General features: G+C 41.1%; 1 protein-coding gene across 2 annotated transcripts in view; it reads left to right on the forward strand.

Annotated features, from left to right (window-relative positions):
- Positions 1-8053: 8053 nt before the first annotated feature.
- Positions 8054-14547, forward strand: part of EXPH5 (exophilin 5) — a 74738-nt gene continuing 68244 nt past the window's right edge. Inside the window, exon 1 of one of the 2 annotated variants that reach the window (XM_029208094.1) lies at positions 8054-8172. In XM_029208094.1, the coding sequence (XP_029063927.1) occupies positions 8054-8172 (119 nt within the window). The remainder of the gene's footprint in view (positions 8173-14547) is intronic. The other variant, XM_029208096.1, reaches the window with a different exon arrangement.

Genomic DNA, 14547 nt, shown 5'->3' on the forward strand with positions numbered 1-14547 from the left:
TAGGTCTTTGTTAAACATTTCTTGCATCTGCTCAATCTTTGCCTCCATTCTTTTTCCAAGGTCCTGGATCATCTTCACTATCATTATTCTGAATTCTTTTTCTGGAAGGATTCCTATCTCCACTTCATTTAGTTGTTTCTCTTGGGTTTTATTTTGTTCCTTCGTCTGGTACATATCCCTCTGCCTTTTCATCTTGTCTGTCTTTCTGTGAATGTGTTTTTTGGTCCACAGCCTGCAGGATTGTATTTCTTCTTGCTTCTGCTTTCTGCCCTCTGGTGGATGAGGCTATCTAAGAGGCTTGTTCGAGTTTCCTGATGGGAGGGACAGGTGGTGGGTAGAGGTGGGTATTGCTCTGGTGGGCAGATCTCAGTAAAACTTTAATATGCTTGTCTGCTGAGGGGTGGGGCTGGGTTCCTTCCTTGTTGGTTGTTTGGCCTGAAGCGACCCAACACTGGAGTCTACCCAGCTCTTTGGTGGGGATAACAGTGGACTCTCGGAGGGCTCACGCCAAGGAATACTTCCCAGAACTTCTGCTGACAGTGTCCTTGTCCTCACAGTGAGCCACAGCCCCCCACCCCTGCCTCTGCAGGAGACCCTTGCAAACTCATTCTATGAGGCCACCATCACCCTGATACCAAAACCAGACAAAGATGCTACAAAAAATGAAAATTACAGGCCAATATCACTGACGAATATAGTTGCAAAAATCCTCGACAAAATACTAGCAAAAGGAATCCAACAGCACATTAAAAGGATCATACACCATCACCAATTGGGATTTATCCCAATGATGCAAGGATTCTGCAATATACGCAAATCAATCACTCTGGTACACCCTATTAACAAATTGAAGAAGAACCATGTGATCATCTCAATAGGTGCAGTAAAAACTTTTGACAAATTTCAACACCCACTTATGCTTAAAAACTCTCCAGAAAGTGGACATAGAGGGAACCTACCTCAACATAATAAAGGCCATATATGACAAACCTACTGCAAACATCATTCTCAATGGTGAAAAACTTATAGCATTTCCTCAAAGATCAGGAGAAGAAAGGATGTCCACTCTCACCACTATTATTCAACATAGTTTTGGAAGTCCTAGCCATGGCAATCAGAGAAGAAAAAGAAATAAAAGGAATACAAATTGGAAAAGAAGAAGTAAAACTGTCACTGTTGGCAGATGACATGATACTATACATAGAGAATCCTAAAGATGCCACCAGAAAACTACTAGAGCTAATCAGTGAATTTGATAAAGTTGCAGGATACAAAATTAATACACAGAAGTCTCTTGCATTCCTATATATTAATGATGAAAAATCTGAAAGAGAAATTAAGGAAACACTCCCATTTACCATTGCAACAAAAAGAATAATTTACCTAGGAAGAAACCTACCTAGAGAGACAAAAGACTTGTATGCAGAAAACTATAAGACACTGATGAAAGAAATTAAAGATGATGCAAACAGATTTAGAGATATACCATGTTCTTGGATTGGAAGAGTCAATAATGTGAAAATGACTATACTACCAAAGTAATGTACAGATTCAATGCAACCCCTATCAAATTACCAATGTCATTTTTTACAGAACTAGAATAAAAAATCTTAAAATTTGTATGGAGACAGAAAAGACCCCAAAGAGCCAAAGCAGTCTTGTGGGGAAAAAACGGAGCTGGAGGTATCAGACTCCCTGACTTCAGACTATACTACAAAGCCACAGTAATCAAGACAAATGGTACTGGCACAAAAACAGAAATATAGATCAATGGAACAGGACAGAAAGCCCAGAGATAAACCCACACATCTATGGTCAACTAATCTATGACAAAGGAGGCAAGGATATACAATGGAGAAAAGACAGTCTCTTCAATAAGTGGTGCTGGGAAAACTGGACAGCTACACGTAAAAGAATAAAATTAGAACACTCCCTGACGGCATACACAAAAATAAACTCAAAATGTTTTAGACACCTAAATGTAAGACCAGACACTATAAAACTCTTAGAAGAAAACATAGGAAGAACACTCTTTGACATAAATCACAGCAAGATCTTTTTTGATCCACTTCCTAGAGTAATGGAAATAAAAACAAAAATAAGCAAATGGGACTTAATGAAACTTAAAAGCTTTTGCAAAGCAAAGGAAACTACAAATAAGATGAAAAGACAACCCTCTGAATGGGAGAAAATATTTACAAACAAATCAACGGACAAAGAATTAATCTGAAAAGTATATAAACAGCTCAGGCAGCTCAATATTATAAAAACAAACTACCCAATCCAAAAATGGGCCGAGGACCTAAATAGACATTTCTCCAAAGAAGACATACAGATGGCCAAGAAGCACATGAAAAGCTGTTCAACATCACTAATTATTAGAGAAATGCAAATCAAAACTACAATGAGGTATCACCTTAGCCCAGTCTGAATGGGCATTATCAGAAAATCTACAAACAACAAATGCTGGATAGGGTGTGGAGAAAAGGGAACCTTCCTGCACTGTTGGTGGGAATGTAATTTGATACAGCTACTATGAAAAGAGTATGGAGGTTCTCTAAAAAACTAAAAATGGAATTACCATATGACCCAGCAATACCACAGCTGGGCATGTACCCAGAGAGAACCATAATTCAAAAAGACACATACACCCCAATGTTCATTTCAGCACTGTTTACTATAGCCAGGTTATGGAAGCAAGCTAATGCCCATCGACAGACATATGGATAAAGAAAATGTGGAACACTTATAGAATGGAGTAGTACTCAGCCATAAAAAGGAATGAAACTGGGCCATTTTAGAGATGTGGACGGCTCTACAGACTGTCATACAGAGTGAAGTAAGTCAGAAAGAGAAAAACAAATGTCGTATATTAACGCATATATGTGGAACCTAGAAAAATGATAGAGATGAACCAGTTTGCAGGGCAGAAATTGAGATACAGATGTAGAGAACAAATGTATGGACACCAAGGGGGGAAAGCGGCGGGGGTGGGGGTGGTGTGGTGTGATGAATTGGGAGATTGGGAATGACATATATACACTAATATGTATAAAGTGGATAACTAATAAGAGCCTGCTGTATAAAAAAATAAATAAAATTCCAAAAGAAAAGAATTAGTTCCAGGTGCTATGGTAAAGGTCTGTATGGGTAGAGTGAGGCTTGAGAGAGTGTGTCATCAGGCAGGGATGAATCACATGGAGAGGGTAAGGAAAGTGTTCATATGCAAAGTGAGCTGAGCCTTTAGAATGAAACTCTTGCCTTTAAAAGGTTTAATATCAACAAGTTTACAATCTCATTAGAGAGTCCAAATTTAAAATACATGAAAAAATAGTGAATGGCATTAAGTTGTGTGGAACTGATTAATAGATCTAAAAGCTTTTGGAGAAGTAGTGTAGGTAAGTTGGAGTAGGTGCATAGGGAAGGTATAAAGGAAGTAAAGTTGAGCCAAGCCTTAAAATGAGCAGGATATAGATAAGTACAGTGGAGTAGATGGGTGAGCACAGGCAGGGAAAGAGTCTAAGCAGACAGAGACCATAATGAAACCAATTGACTGGGGCAGGTTTGGAGGGATAACACGGTCAGATCAAGATGGGGCTTTAGAAGTAGGCAGTTTGGGGATTGACGTAGAAGGTGATGTCCTTTCTCACATATTCCTGATCCTAGAGGAGTGGGATAGGGAGGGTGGGAGGCAGACGCAAGAGGGAGGGTATATGGGGATACATGTATACGTATAGCTGATTCACTTTGTTATACAGCAGCAACTAACACAACAATGTAAAGCAATTACACTCTAATAAAGATGTTAATAAAAAAGATCATTGCTCTCTATCCAACTGCTACCATTAAAAACCAAACTGATGAGTATCTCTCTAGCTGGGAGGCTGGGCAGGAGGTTGTCAGGTTTACCAAATACTAAGGATGAAAATGGCTGCTTGGAGCTGGCTGAAGGAGCCTGTAAAACAACCCGTTGAGAATTATTTTTACTTTAAAAACACTAAGTTTATAGCCCCACAGAAAGTGCCTGTGTGGTTTCCAGGGCAACCCCAATGCCTTATAAATTTCTCAGTATAAAACTTCAATATAAAAATTTCTCAATCATATTCCCCTTTGTGCCATAACCCAGGGCTGAAACATGCCTGGGTGCTGATGTCCCGGGCAGTCATTCAAGGTTCTGAACACAGCCTCTACTTCTGTCTCCCCTTTGCTCTGGCCATCTTATCTAGTCTCAGGATTTTGGCAATCATCTTCAAGCAGATGACTTCCTAATCTACTTCTCCATCCATGTGTCAAGAATTTCTGGTCCCACATTTTTAACTTTTGCTCAGTACCTCCATGTGGATAAATTGCAGGTACCTCAAACTCTTTATGTCTAAAACTGAACTCCTAATCTTTTTACAAGCCCTATGCTTCTCCTATAATCAAAAAGACTACTCTCCTTTCAGACACTTCTCTTGAAACCTTGCATCATCTTTGTGCCTCTTTCTTTCTTAACTCTCATATCTAATGAGTTACCAAGTCCAGCCAATATCTTTGGACTCCAAGCCTCGTTTCTATTCCCAATTCCACTGCTTTAGTTCTGGTCCTCCTTCCCCTTTCTCCTGCATCAGCTTTCCAACCCAACAGTGCCCCTTGCTACCACCCTCACTCTACTCTTTCTTACCTACTGCTGCCAGAATCGTCATCCCAATATTCAGCTTCAACTTTATCATTGTCATCCTTAAAGCCTGTGTTGACTCCTTACACAGTGGAGTCCACATTCTTACACAGTGGAGTCCAGATTCTTCAGCATGGCATTCATAGTCAGGGCTCAGCCTTATTTACTCTTTCCATGTCCTATGCCCTACCTCAGTGGTTTTTCAACCTTTTTAATTATTGTCCCCTAAGGTGTCTTTTAAGGGTTTTATTTTTTTCTTAATCATCCCTCTCATGAAATTTTAATGCCATAGGTATACTGTCTGTTTATACACTGGGTGTATATCTGTACTTCCCATTTAAAAAGTAAGATGTTTTTACCCTCCAAGAACCAATTTTTGCTCCACCAGGGGCAATATTGCCCCTATTTAGAATTCATACTCTAGCCAAAACACATCTTTTACCAATCCCTGAATACGCCCCTGTATTTCCTAGCATCCAAGTTTTAACTCACTTTGGCCATTAGCCAGAGGAGTAGAGGAATTATGAGAAGATTCCTAGACTGTACTTCTGCTACTCAGTGCACTGTTTCCCTTGCCTAGAATAGACTCACACATCTCCTCCCACTACCCTCCATTTCTTCCTATTGAAATATGACTCTTCATGTTGCAACCCAAGTACCATTTCCTCCCCCTGAAGCACTCAGCTGGAACTAACTTCTTCCTTCTGTGCTCTAATAGAACTTACTTTATACATCCATTATGTTCTTCTTTGTTATGTAGTCATTTTTCTATTTGTGTTATCTCCTTCACTGTATTATAAACTTCCTAAAGACAAGGACTATCTTCTTCACAGTGTATAGTGCTTTCATATAGTAGGCACCATTATATGTTATTTGAAATCAATTCACTGCTACACCAGGAACAAAATAAGAGCCTACCTGTGCACACATTTAAAAAATTCCATATGTATGCTGAATAAATGAACACACTAAAGAGTAGAAAAAATGGACATCATAAACAAGACACATTCTTAAACCATCATTAACACAGAGATTATTTATAAAGAAGTTCTGTGTGTTGTACAACATTGGTGAACTGAATTAATTCCTGCTTCATAGAAATAACAGATGCCCACAGAAGTTAGTTACAGCCTACCTGCCTAGAAATGTCTTAAATAAGTATGATCAAGGTGAGTAGAGGATCCAAAGGCCAAAACATAATAGCCATGTTTGACAAATGTTTTTGTTGCAGATACAAAATCTTTATTGTGCTTATTCACTATGAAAAAAGATGATACACGTGGAAGCACATTTTAACTGTTAGTAACCATCACCACTACATACTATGTGACCAAATTAAGGCTATGGGACAATAAAGTTGATCTGATGAAGCTATTTTTGTGTGCAAAGTGAAGCCAAAAGAAGCAGAATGTTTTCTGAAAAAGGCTGGATACTTTTTTTTTCCAATCCTATCAATCTTTTAATGCATTTAAGTGCTGAGGAATCATTCAGTGGAAATGGACAGAGTTCTGTTATAACAGTGTTACTCAATTTTTTTTTTGGATGATCACAACAAAAGCAACAATGATTGCAATTACCAAACACGAAACACACTCATACTATGTCATAATATTGACATTCAGTCCAGTAATCCTCCACTGTAACAGCTCCTTTACTTTGCAGTGAAAATTGATTTGTATGTTTTTTGTCTCTGAGTCCTTGTGGGATTTTTTTAAATTCAAACAGAAAGTCACAAAAATTATAATCATCTTCATTAATTTTTTTATCTTGATCTTTGGTTAGCACTTTATGAATTCATCAGTTTTCTATTAGAGTTCTGAAAATGCTTATTCATTCAGTTCAGCAGTATAGTCAGTTACCAGAAACCTGTCTTTTCCATGAATTCCTCGAGGATAGAAACCCTTTTATAGGAACATTTTTGCAAAAGCATTAGAGTATACCCAAAACTGTCTGTAAATGACAAAAGACTTAAAAATGACCATGGTTAAAGATTTGATGAAAGTTCATAATAATGCAATTGACAAGGAAATTTAGTTATTTCTGAGTTATACATTTTAAAGTATGGATAATTTTTTAAATGTATATTTATAAATATATTTAGAAATTTCCATCATATCTTGGAATAGTACTTTCTAGGGAAAGCTATTTCTGTGGTTTCATAGGATTACATTCTACCTTAGAGGATTAGGTGTTTTAAAGTGGCCTTTTTTTTAAAAATTTATTTATTTATTTTTGGCTGTGTTGGGTCTTCGTTGCTGGGCACGGGCTTTCTCTAGTTGCAGCGAGCGGGGGCTACTCTCCATTGTGGTGCACGGGCTTCTCATTGCGGTGGCTTCTCTTGTTGTGGAGCACGGGCTCTAGGCACGCAGGCTTCCGTAGTTGTGGCACGTGGGCTAAGTAGCTGTGGCTCGCGGGCTCTAGAGCTCAGGCTCAGTAGTTGTGGCGCACGGGCTTAGTTGCTCCGCGGCATGTGGGATCTTCCCGGACCAGGGCTCGAACCCGTGTCCCCTGCATTGGCAGGCGGACTCCCAACCACTGCACCACCAAGGAAGCCCCTAAAGTGGCACTTTTATTACTTCCCTGAAACAATTTATTAAGAAGATTATCAAATCTTATAGAAAACTACAAACAGGTGCTTTTTACCATCCTTTGGTCATGTCTTCTGTTAAAATACCATAAACGGCTTTGTGTTTGTTTGATTTTTCTAAAGTCCGAGAATGACTTCTGTGGACAATGAGTTGGGGGTATCTGAGGGATGGGAGACTCGGCAAATAATTTATTTCCAAGGATACACTAAATTCAGCCTTGGGGCCTGGTCCGCCTACAGCCAGCTGTATAGTAAATTCAATCCTTCCGGGTCTTTCTAATAGGCTAACCCTTTTGCCAGTTCCAAAGCTCCTAAGCGCAATTCTATTTCCTATAAGCTCTTCTTTGGAAAGGAGGATTAGCCGTGAAACTGTCTCCTTTTCACTCCTGCTAGCCAAGTTCAAGTTTTGTGGGCAAACAACAGCCAAAATAAATACGCTAGAGCCAATACTGAAGCTTCTGCCTCACGGGCAAAATTACATAGGATCGTCAACAAGTCTTATAGGGGGTGGGGGAGGGAAGGGAGGAGCGTGGAAGGGGCCGCCCCTTTGGAATGGGGGCACTCTCTCCCTTCAGCCGTTCATTTTGCATCTCGGTTGGATAGGCTGAGAGAAATATGTCATTGAGGTGTTTTCAAAATGAGCCCTGTAGGTGTGGGCTGTTCCCTAGGTTTGTGGTTTTAGATTTTCAAACGGGAGGACTTATCAATGGCTATAGGATCAAGTTCCTGAAACTGGTCTATAGCTTGAAAAATGTCGTTGTAACAGGAAGCGCCAAGAGCTTAAGTGTAATTCACACACAGTAGAGGATATGACGAAAGTTCCTCAGGGGTTTGATTTCAGTTTCCTAAATGAAGAAGAAGCCAGGAAGATCCTTCAGGTGCTGGAAAGAAATGAGGAGCTACAGAGGGCAGAGAAGGACAGGATCAGGTACAGAGCTAATTCCTTTTTCCCCTGGGTCTGGGCCACAGTGGGGGCGTCCGCGGCGTCCCCCGAGCCCGGCGTGAGTGGAGGAAGGGGCCGAGCTTTTGTGGGGCACCTGTCCGAGGCTCGGGGACGCTCAGCATCCGTCCGGAGCGCGCGGCCCGGCAGGGGGAAATCTGCAGTGAGTCTCTCTTGAGAACGTTGGGAGGCGCTGCTGGTGCAGACACGGCCTTCCGGGTAGGCTCGTCTGCGAGCTCAGGTCCCGCAGCACAGGGCGCGCCCCTGCCCTCGCCGCGCGGGAGCGTGCCTTGGCGCGTTTCTTCTCAGAGTGGATCCTGCGCGGCGGCTCTGGCCCCAGACCGGGACACGTGGGCGGCAATCGCCGCAGGGGGTCCAGGCTGGGTGGCGGGTCTCTCAGGTGTCTCCTAGGCTGCTACGTGGCGCGGGCCAGGTGGGCCCATGAAACTGGGTGGGGAGCGCAGTCCTGCCCGCGCGCATCCACGTGCTTACAGAGGCCTCCGGGTCGTCCACTCTCGCCCAACACACTCTTCCTCTGCCCCAGAGAAACCTCCCTCTCCACCCAACGCGGGCAGTCAGCGAGGCCCGGGAGAGCTGGCACCTCACTGGAGGCCAAGTGTTTCCCACCCCAAGGGCTGGAGTTCGAGGAACTTGCCAAATTGTGTGGAGTGAACCCAGCTGGGACTGGGCCGCGTGGGGTGTCTAGAATGGTTCGATCCCCTTGCGTGTGGCGCTTGGGGAAGAAGTTGCTGCGGAATTTCCCCCTTGACCTTACTGTACAGTGTTGTAGGTGAGGGATTAGTTACCAGGAAATGAAATCCAGAGATCATTGCCTGAGATGTAAAGTAACCAGTTTTTCTGATGGGGAAGTGTGGGATAAGTCCTGGAATGAATTAAAGACTTTCTCACCAATCCTGGAATAAACCCACCCAAGGCCTTCTCGAGTGGACTATGGAAGAAAATTTAGGGCATCCCTCTCAGACCAGAAAGTGTGGCACTGATGGAATTTAGAAAGCCATTTTGTTTGTGAACAACTTCTTGGTGATCAAAGTTCTATGTTTCCACTTCCTTCCAGGCATCCCACTTACCCCCCACCCCCCAAACCCCCAGGGAAAAAACCTCCAAAGATACTCTTCACATAGGGAAACCCTAGCTGGTTTTGTAGAAGCGATTAAAACACACTGGGCCCAAAACCCTGTCTTCTCTCCCCACCCCCTACCCCCCAAATATGACTCTTGTGGGGAGAAATGAATATTTGAAGTTTGAGGATGTGTATTTCACGCCATCATACTCTGCCTTTAGAAAAATAGGCTCCATCATTTCTTCAAACTATGCAGAAATGTGCCCTCGTGAGCACAGTATGTCCACACCCACATACACCCAGGAGCATGTGCCCACACGTATGCACGTGCAGTGTACACAGGCACACCCAATGTTGGGAAGGAGAGCTTTAGAATTGCATGCTTGCCTTGTTGTGTTTTCTCTATAGCAGCTCATGGTGCCTGTGGCAGCTGACTTTAGGGGAAACTACACTTAGATGGCAAAGGCCATTGGGCTAGGCCTTAGAAGGAAGGCTAAAACACATTTTATGATTTCATGGCACTCATATCCTAACTGGAGCATCAGCAAAAAAAGCCATAATGCTAAGACAAAAATCAATACTGTTATGATAGGAATATTGGCATTATCAGAGAGGAAATTTAAAATAATTAAGATTATTTACTCAGGCACAGCATTTTTTTCTGCTTTGTTTTTAAAAAAATCTGTTTAATAAAGGTCTGAAGCAGAAAAAAAAAATCAATACTGTCAACTATTAAACAAACTTTGAAAAATAATTACCCCAGCAATTTTTTAAATGTCACCACTAAAGTATACAAATAATTTAAGGAAAGCAGACACTTGAGCCAAATGCTCAAGGCAATTATTTCTAGTACTTTATTTTCCCCTGGTTGATTCCTGTGTCTCACTATCAAACACCTGTCCCTGGATAGCAGTCTCCATGGGATTGCTCTGCTCACCAGCTCACATGCATTGGTTTTAGAAGCAGATACTGGCATGCAGAAAAGGCCTGAGATGACATGCCAACTTAGCTCTTCTGTTCATTTTTGATCATCGTATTTTCCTAATCAAGTCAAGACACGTGACTTATAAATCGAGTATTATTTGAGAAAAAATACAACAGTGCCAAGAGACTCTCAGTGGTCTTTTTACTATACTGAGAAACAGTCTTCAGATCTCTTAATTAGGACAAAAAGGGAAGGCACTGGCCTCCCTGGTGGCGCAGTGGTTGAGAGTCCACCTGCCGATGTAGGGGACACGGGTTCGTGCCCCGGTCCGGGAAGATCCCACATGCCGCGGAGCGGCTAGGCCCATGAGCCATGGCTGCTGAGCCTGAGCCTCCGGAGCCTGTGCTCCGCAGCGGGAGAGGCCACAACAGTGAGAGGCCCGTGTACCAAAAAAAAAAAAAAAGGGAAGGGACTAAATGCAGAAGCTTGGAAGGTTTGCTGGTTAGGGCCTATCTGTGATAGGCTTGAGCTGTCTACAAGACAACTAAGAAGAAGTATCCTACAGTTAGAAATATAGAACTACAGTATCATGCAAGGCCAGAGGTATCCAGAGGTGGATGTTAATGGCACAGAACTAGTTGAGTTCACCATGCAGGAGACCATAGCCCCACCTGTAGAAATGAGCTTCCCCCGATCTTCCTTCATCAGTACCAGAACTCTCTGGCTCCAGCTTACTGGGAAAGTATTCACATTAAATATTATAATGTTTCCAATATATGAAGAGTTTCTTCAGATTTTTAAGAAAAACACCAAGATTCAAACTGATGAATAAGCAAAGATAGAAAGAAATCATTCACACTAGAAGATATCCAAACAGTAAACAAAACATATGGGAAAATGTTCACCCTAACAGTAATAAAAAAAAAAAAAGAAAGAAAATCAAAGTAACCTCAAGACATCATACTGCACCTTTAAAAATAACTAAAAAGACTTGGTGAGGGTTGAAGTGAAATGGATAGATTCTGTATATCGTTAGTGGCATTGTAAGTTGAATATCATCCTTTTGGTGAACAATACTGCAACACCTGTGAAGATATGACTTGCCCTTGACCCAGTTATCCAGTTCTTGAATGTTACTCATTAGTAGGAGATTGAGGTGGAGAAAATGACCACACCAACATTTATTAAGTGCTGCCTTTTTAAGTAATAATAGTAATTACTGTGATAATAATAATTGCTAACATTTATTGGTCCCTTACTGTATACTAGGCACTGTATTAAACATGTTGTATATTTTTAATTAATCCTCTCAATAACCTCGTTAGGTACACACTTTAATTTCCATTCCACAGAGAAGGAAACAGCTTAAAAATGTCGAGTATCTTGTTCAAGTTAAGCAGCAGAGCTAGAATTCAAATCCAGATCCATCTCAAAATTATTTTACCCATCAGCATTGACTAATCCTCACAACCATCCCTTGGGGTGAGTATTATTAATGACTTTGTACAGAAGAGAAACTGAAATTTAGCAAGGTTAAGGAACTTGACCAAGGTCACACAGCTCGTAAGTGGCAGAACTAGAATTTGAACCCAAATCTATCTGGCTCTAAAAATCTGTATTCTTTCCACTATACCATATTTTTCCCTGAGGAAACAATTTAGTAGAGGAAAAACAAGACATATACTCTCAGATATTGCAGTGTTACCTATAATAGCAAAATAGTGGAAAATTTCAAATCTAAGTAAAAGTCCAGTCATTACAAAGGACAATTATGAAGACATCATTATGTCCCATCCAATATGATATTTTAGTTCTATATTTCTGACTACCTTGGTTTTGTAGACACCTCAAGTTTGTCATGGATGCAGCTGTGGAAAAATGTGTACAAGGCACTGTTCTGTGAAAAAGCAGAACACAAAACAGTGCTTATGTTATTATTTCAGTTTCTTCTGGACATCTGGGCATGTGCATAGCAACTAGAAGAAAATAGCAAAAATCTGTGCTTCTCCTTTCCGTGAATCTCTAGGGCCTGCTGCAGCTCCTGGCCCATGGTGAACAGTCAGTAAATGTTTGCTGAAAGGCATGGGCTTGCCTGACAGCTGGGGGCTGGGCTCTCCTGCCCTCAAACCCAACACTGCCAAGATGGGAAATCAGACCTGGGGGTAAGGATGCTTGGTAGTCTGGGCAGGAACGCTGGACACATGCTTCCTCCTAAGGCTCTGGGAAGGCAGATGAGGGGAAAGATGGAGGATTTCATGGCTAAGAGGAGAGGAAGACCTGGGTCACAAAGGTTTCTGTCTGTATAGGCCCCCTATAAATACTTGATGAAGGAATTAATGGTCTGCACTGGCTGGAGTCAGAGGCTTCTGCTGTCCCAACTTCTCTTCCCATTTCTCAGTCTCTGTTTGTTTCACCTTCTTCTCATCCCTCAATACCCTCTGCCCAGTTACATGGGATTTCTGCCTCCTTTGAACCCTGTAATGGACTATAATCACTCTGTTACATTTATTCTCTTCTGTCAGTCTGGGATCTGAGCTACAGAAATTCTCTGAGAGCCAGTTAAAGAAATGGAAATACTTAAATTACAATCTGTCAGTTACGCTTCTTTTTGGATTGTGGAAAGGATTTTGCCTGGAAGTATTCACTTGGGCGTGACTTTTTAGGCCATGTACAGTCTGTGGTTTTAGCTACAGTGAAGAAAAATGGCTGAGAGTTTGAATCACGATTGGCAGGTGAAAAATTTCCCCTTACTACTTCTATCACATCTTGGAGGAAATATATATGTGTGTGTGTATACATATATATATACACAAATACTATAGATGATAGATAGATAGATAGATAGGTAGATAGATAGATAGATGGAATAAAATCTGAAAAGCATCTTACTTTTTACAAGTCTTTGAAAAACACAACTACCTACCTATAAGCCCCACCACCCCCATCTCATAAGTGTGACTGAAATAGAAAGTACCAAGAGATTATATCAACTAGTCAAGCTCACAGAAGAGATATCAATAAATCAAAAATGTTTATTTTTCCTATTGCAGAAAACTTATAAAGTATAAGATGTTACAGCACCAGGTGTAATTAAGTTGAAAAATGGCATGTCTAGATTTAGACTATCTTTGCTCAGTGGCAAGATTGCAGCCCAGGAGAGTTTTCTAGAACTTAGCTGTTTCGATTGATTTACACTAGTGTACTTGAGCTGTGGCTCAGTCCTGAGGGGGACTGTGCATATCAAAGTAGTGAAGTGATCGGTAGCTGGTGGAAACTGCAACATCCTGCAGAGATTAAAAACCAGATACACAAGTCTCCTGTCTCTCATAGGCTTTCTGCCTGCCCTCTCCTCTTCCAGCTGGTGAAATTTGCCTCTGGCTAGGATAGACTTTCAAGAAACTTTGGATGCTTATTTATTGGGCATCTACTCTGTGCCAGACACTGTGTTAACCCTGAGGATACAGCAAAGAAATTCTGCCCCAAATGGCTTTAGTCTATGAAAGTTTTTGGTTGGTGGTAAGTCCTCTAAGATGAAGACTTCATACAAATGTAGCTTGCCCTCATGGAGCCCTGCATGGCTGGGGAAGGGACTGTGAGAACTGCCTGGAGGTCACAAGAGTGCCCTATAGGCTGGAGTGTTCTGATAATATAACAAGGAATGGGATCAATATCATGGATCTCTGAGGCGTCTGCACTTTTCAGTAAGATCCAATTTAGTTAATTCCTTTAAACTGAGGGGAGAGCTTTCTCTCAGACAAATTCTCCCGGCTAGTTACTCCTTGGATTGGTCTCCAAGGAGACCAAAAACAGATCAGCACATACACAGTGAGTCAGTACAGCCTTGGCACCTGGGAAGGGAGTCTTATCATCAAAGGAGAACCAGCATTGGTGTCCCAGGAAGGGAGGCATTTAATCTTTACTTTTAACATGGACATTCTTTACTTCTGGTCACTGTGCCCTTTTATTTAATAATTAAAGCAGATGTACAATGTATGTACACACAGGCTGTTTTAGTTAGCACAAAATTCAAGTTTACTCATGTATAAGCCAGAATGACTTCCCTGTACCTCAATATGTGAAATTTTCTTTTATCGCTGTTTTTTTTAAAAAAAGCATATATGTATTTTGTAAGGATATACTCTAAACTATTAAGATGGTTATCTCTTGGATGTGATATTTAAAGGAACTCTAACCATTTTACTATTATTTTATTCCTTAAAATTATCACGGATTATTTTTTAATGATTATTTCTTTTGATAATAAAGAAATGCAAAATAACTCTTTTTCCTTCATAAATATAACTTTAAAAATATTTGTCTTAAAAATATCTGAATATTTTTCTGCCCTTTCCTTTAT

The sequence above is a fragment of the Monodon monoceros genome, unplaced genomic scaffold, assembly GCF_005190385.1.
Source record: "Monodon monoceros isolate NGI ecotype Baffin Bay Population unplaced genomic scaffold, NGI_Narwhal_1 Super_Scaffold_7, whole genome shotgun sequence".
Classification (NCBI taxonomy): Eukaryota; Metazoa; Chordata; class Mammalia; order Artiodactyla; family Monodontidae; genus Monodon; species Monodon monoceros.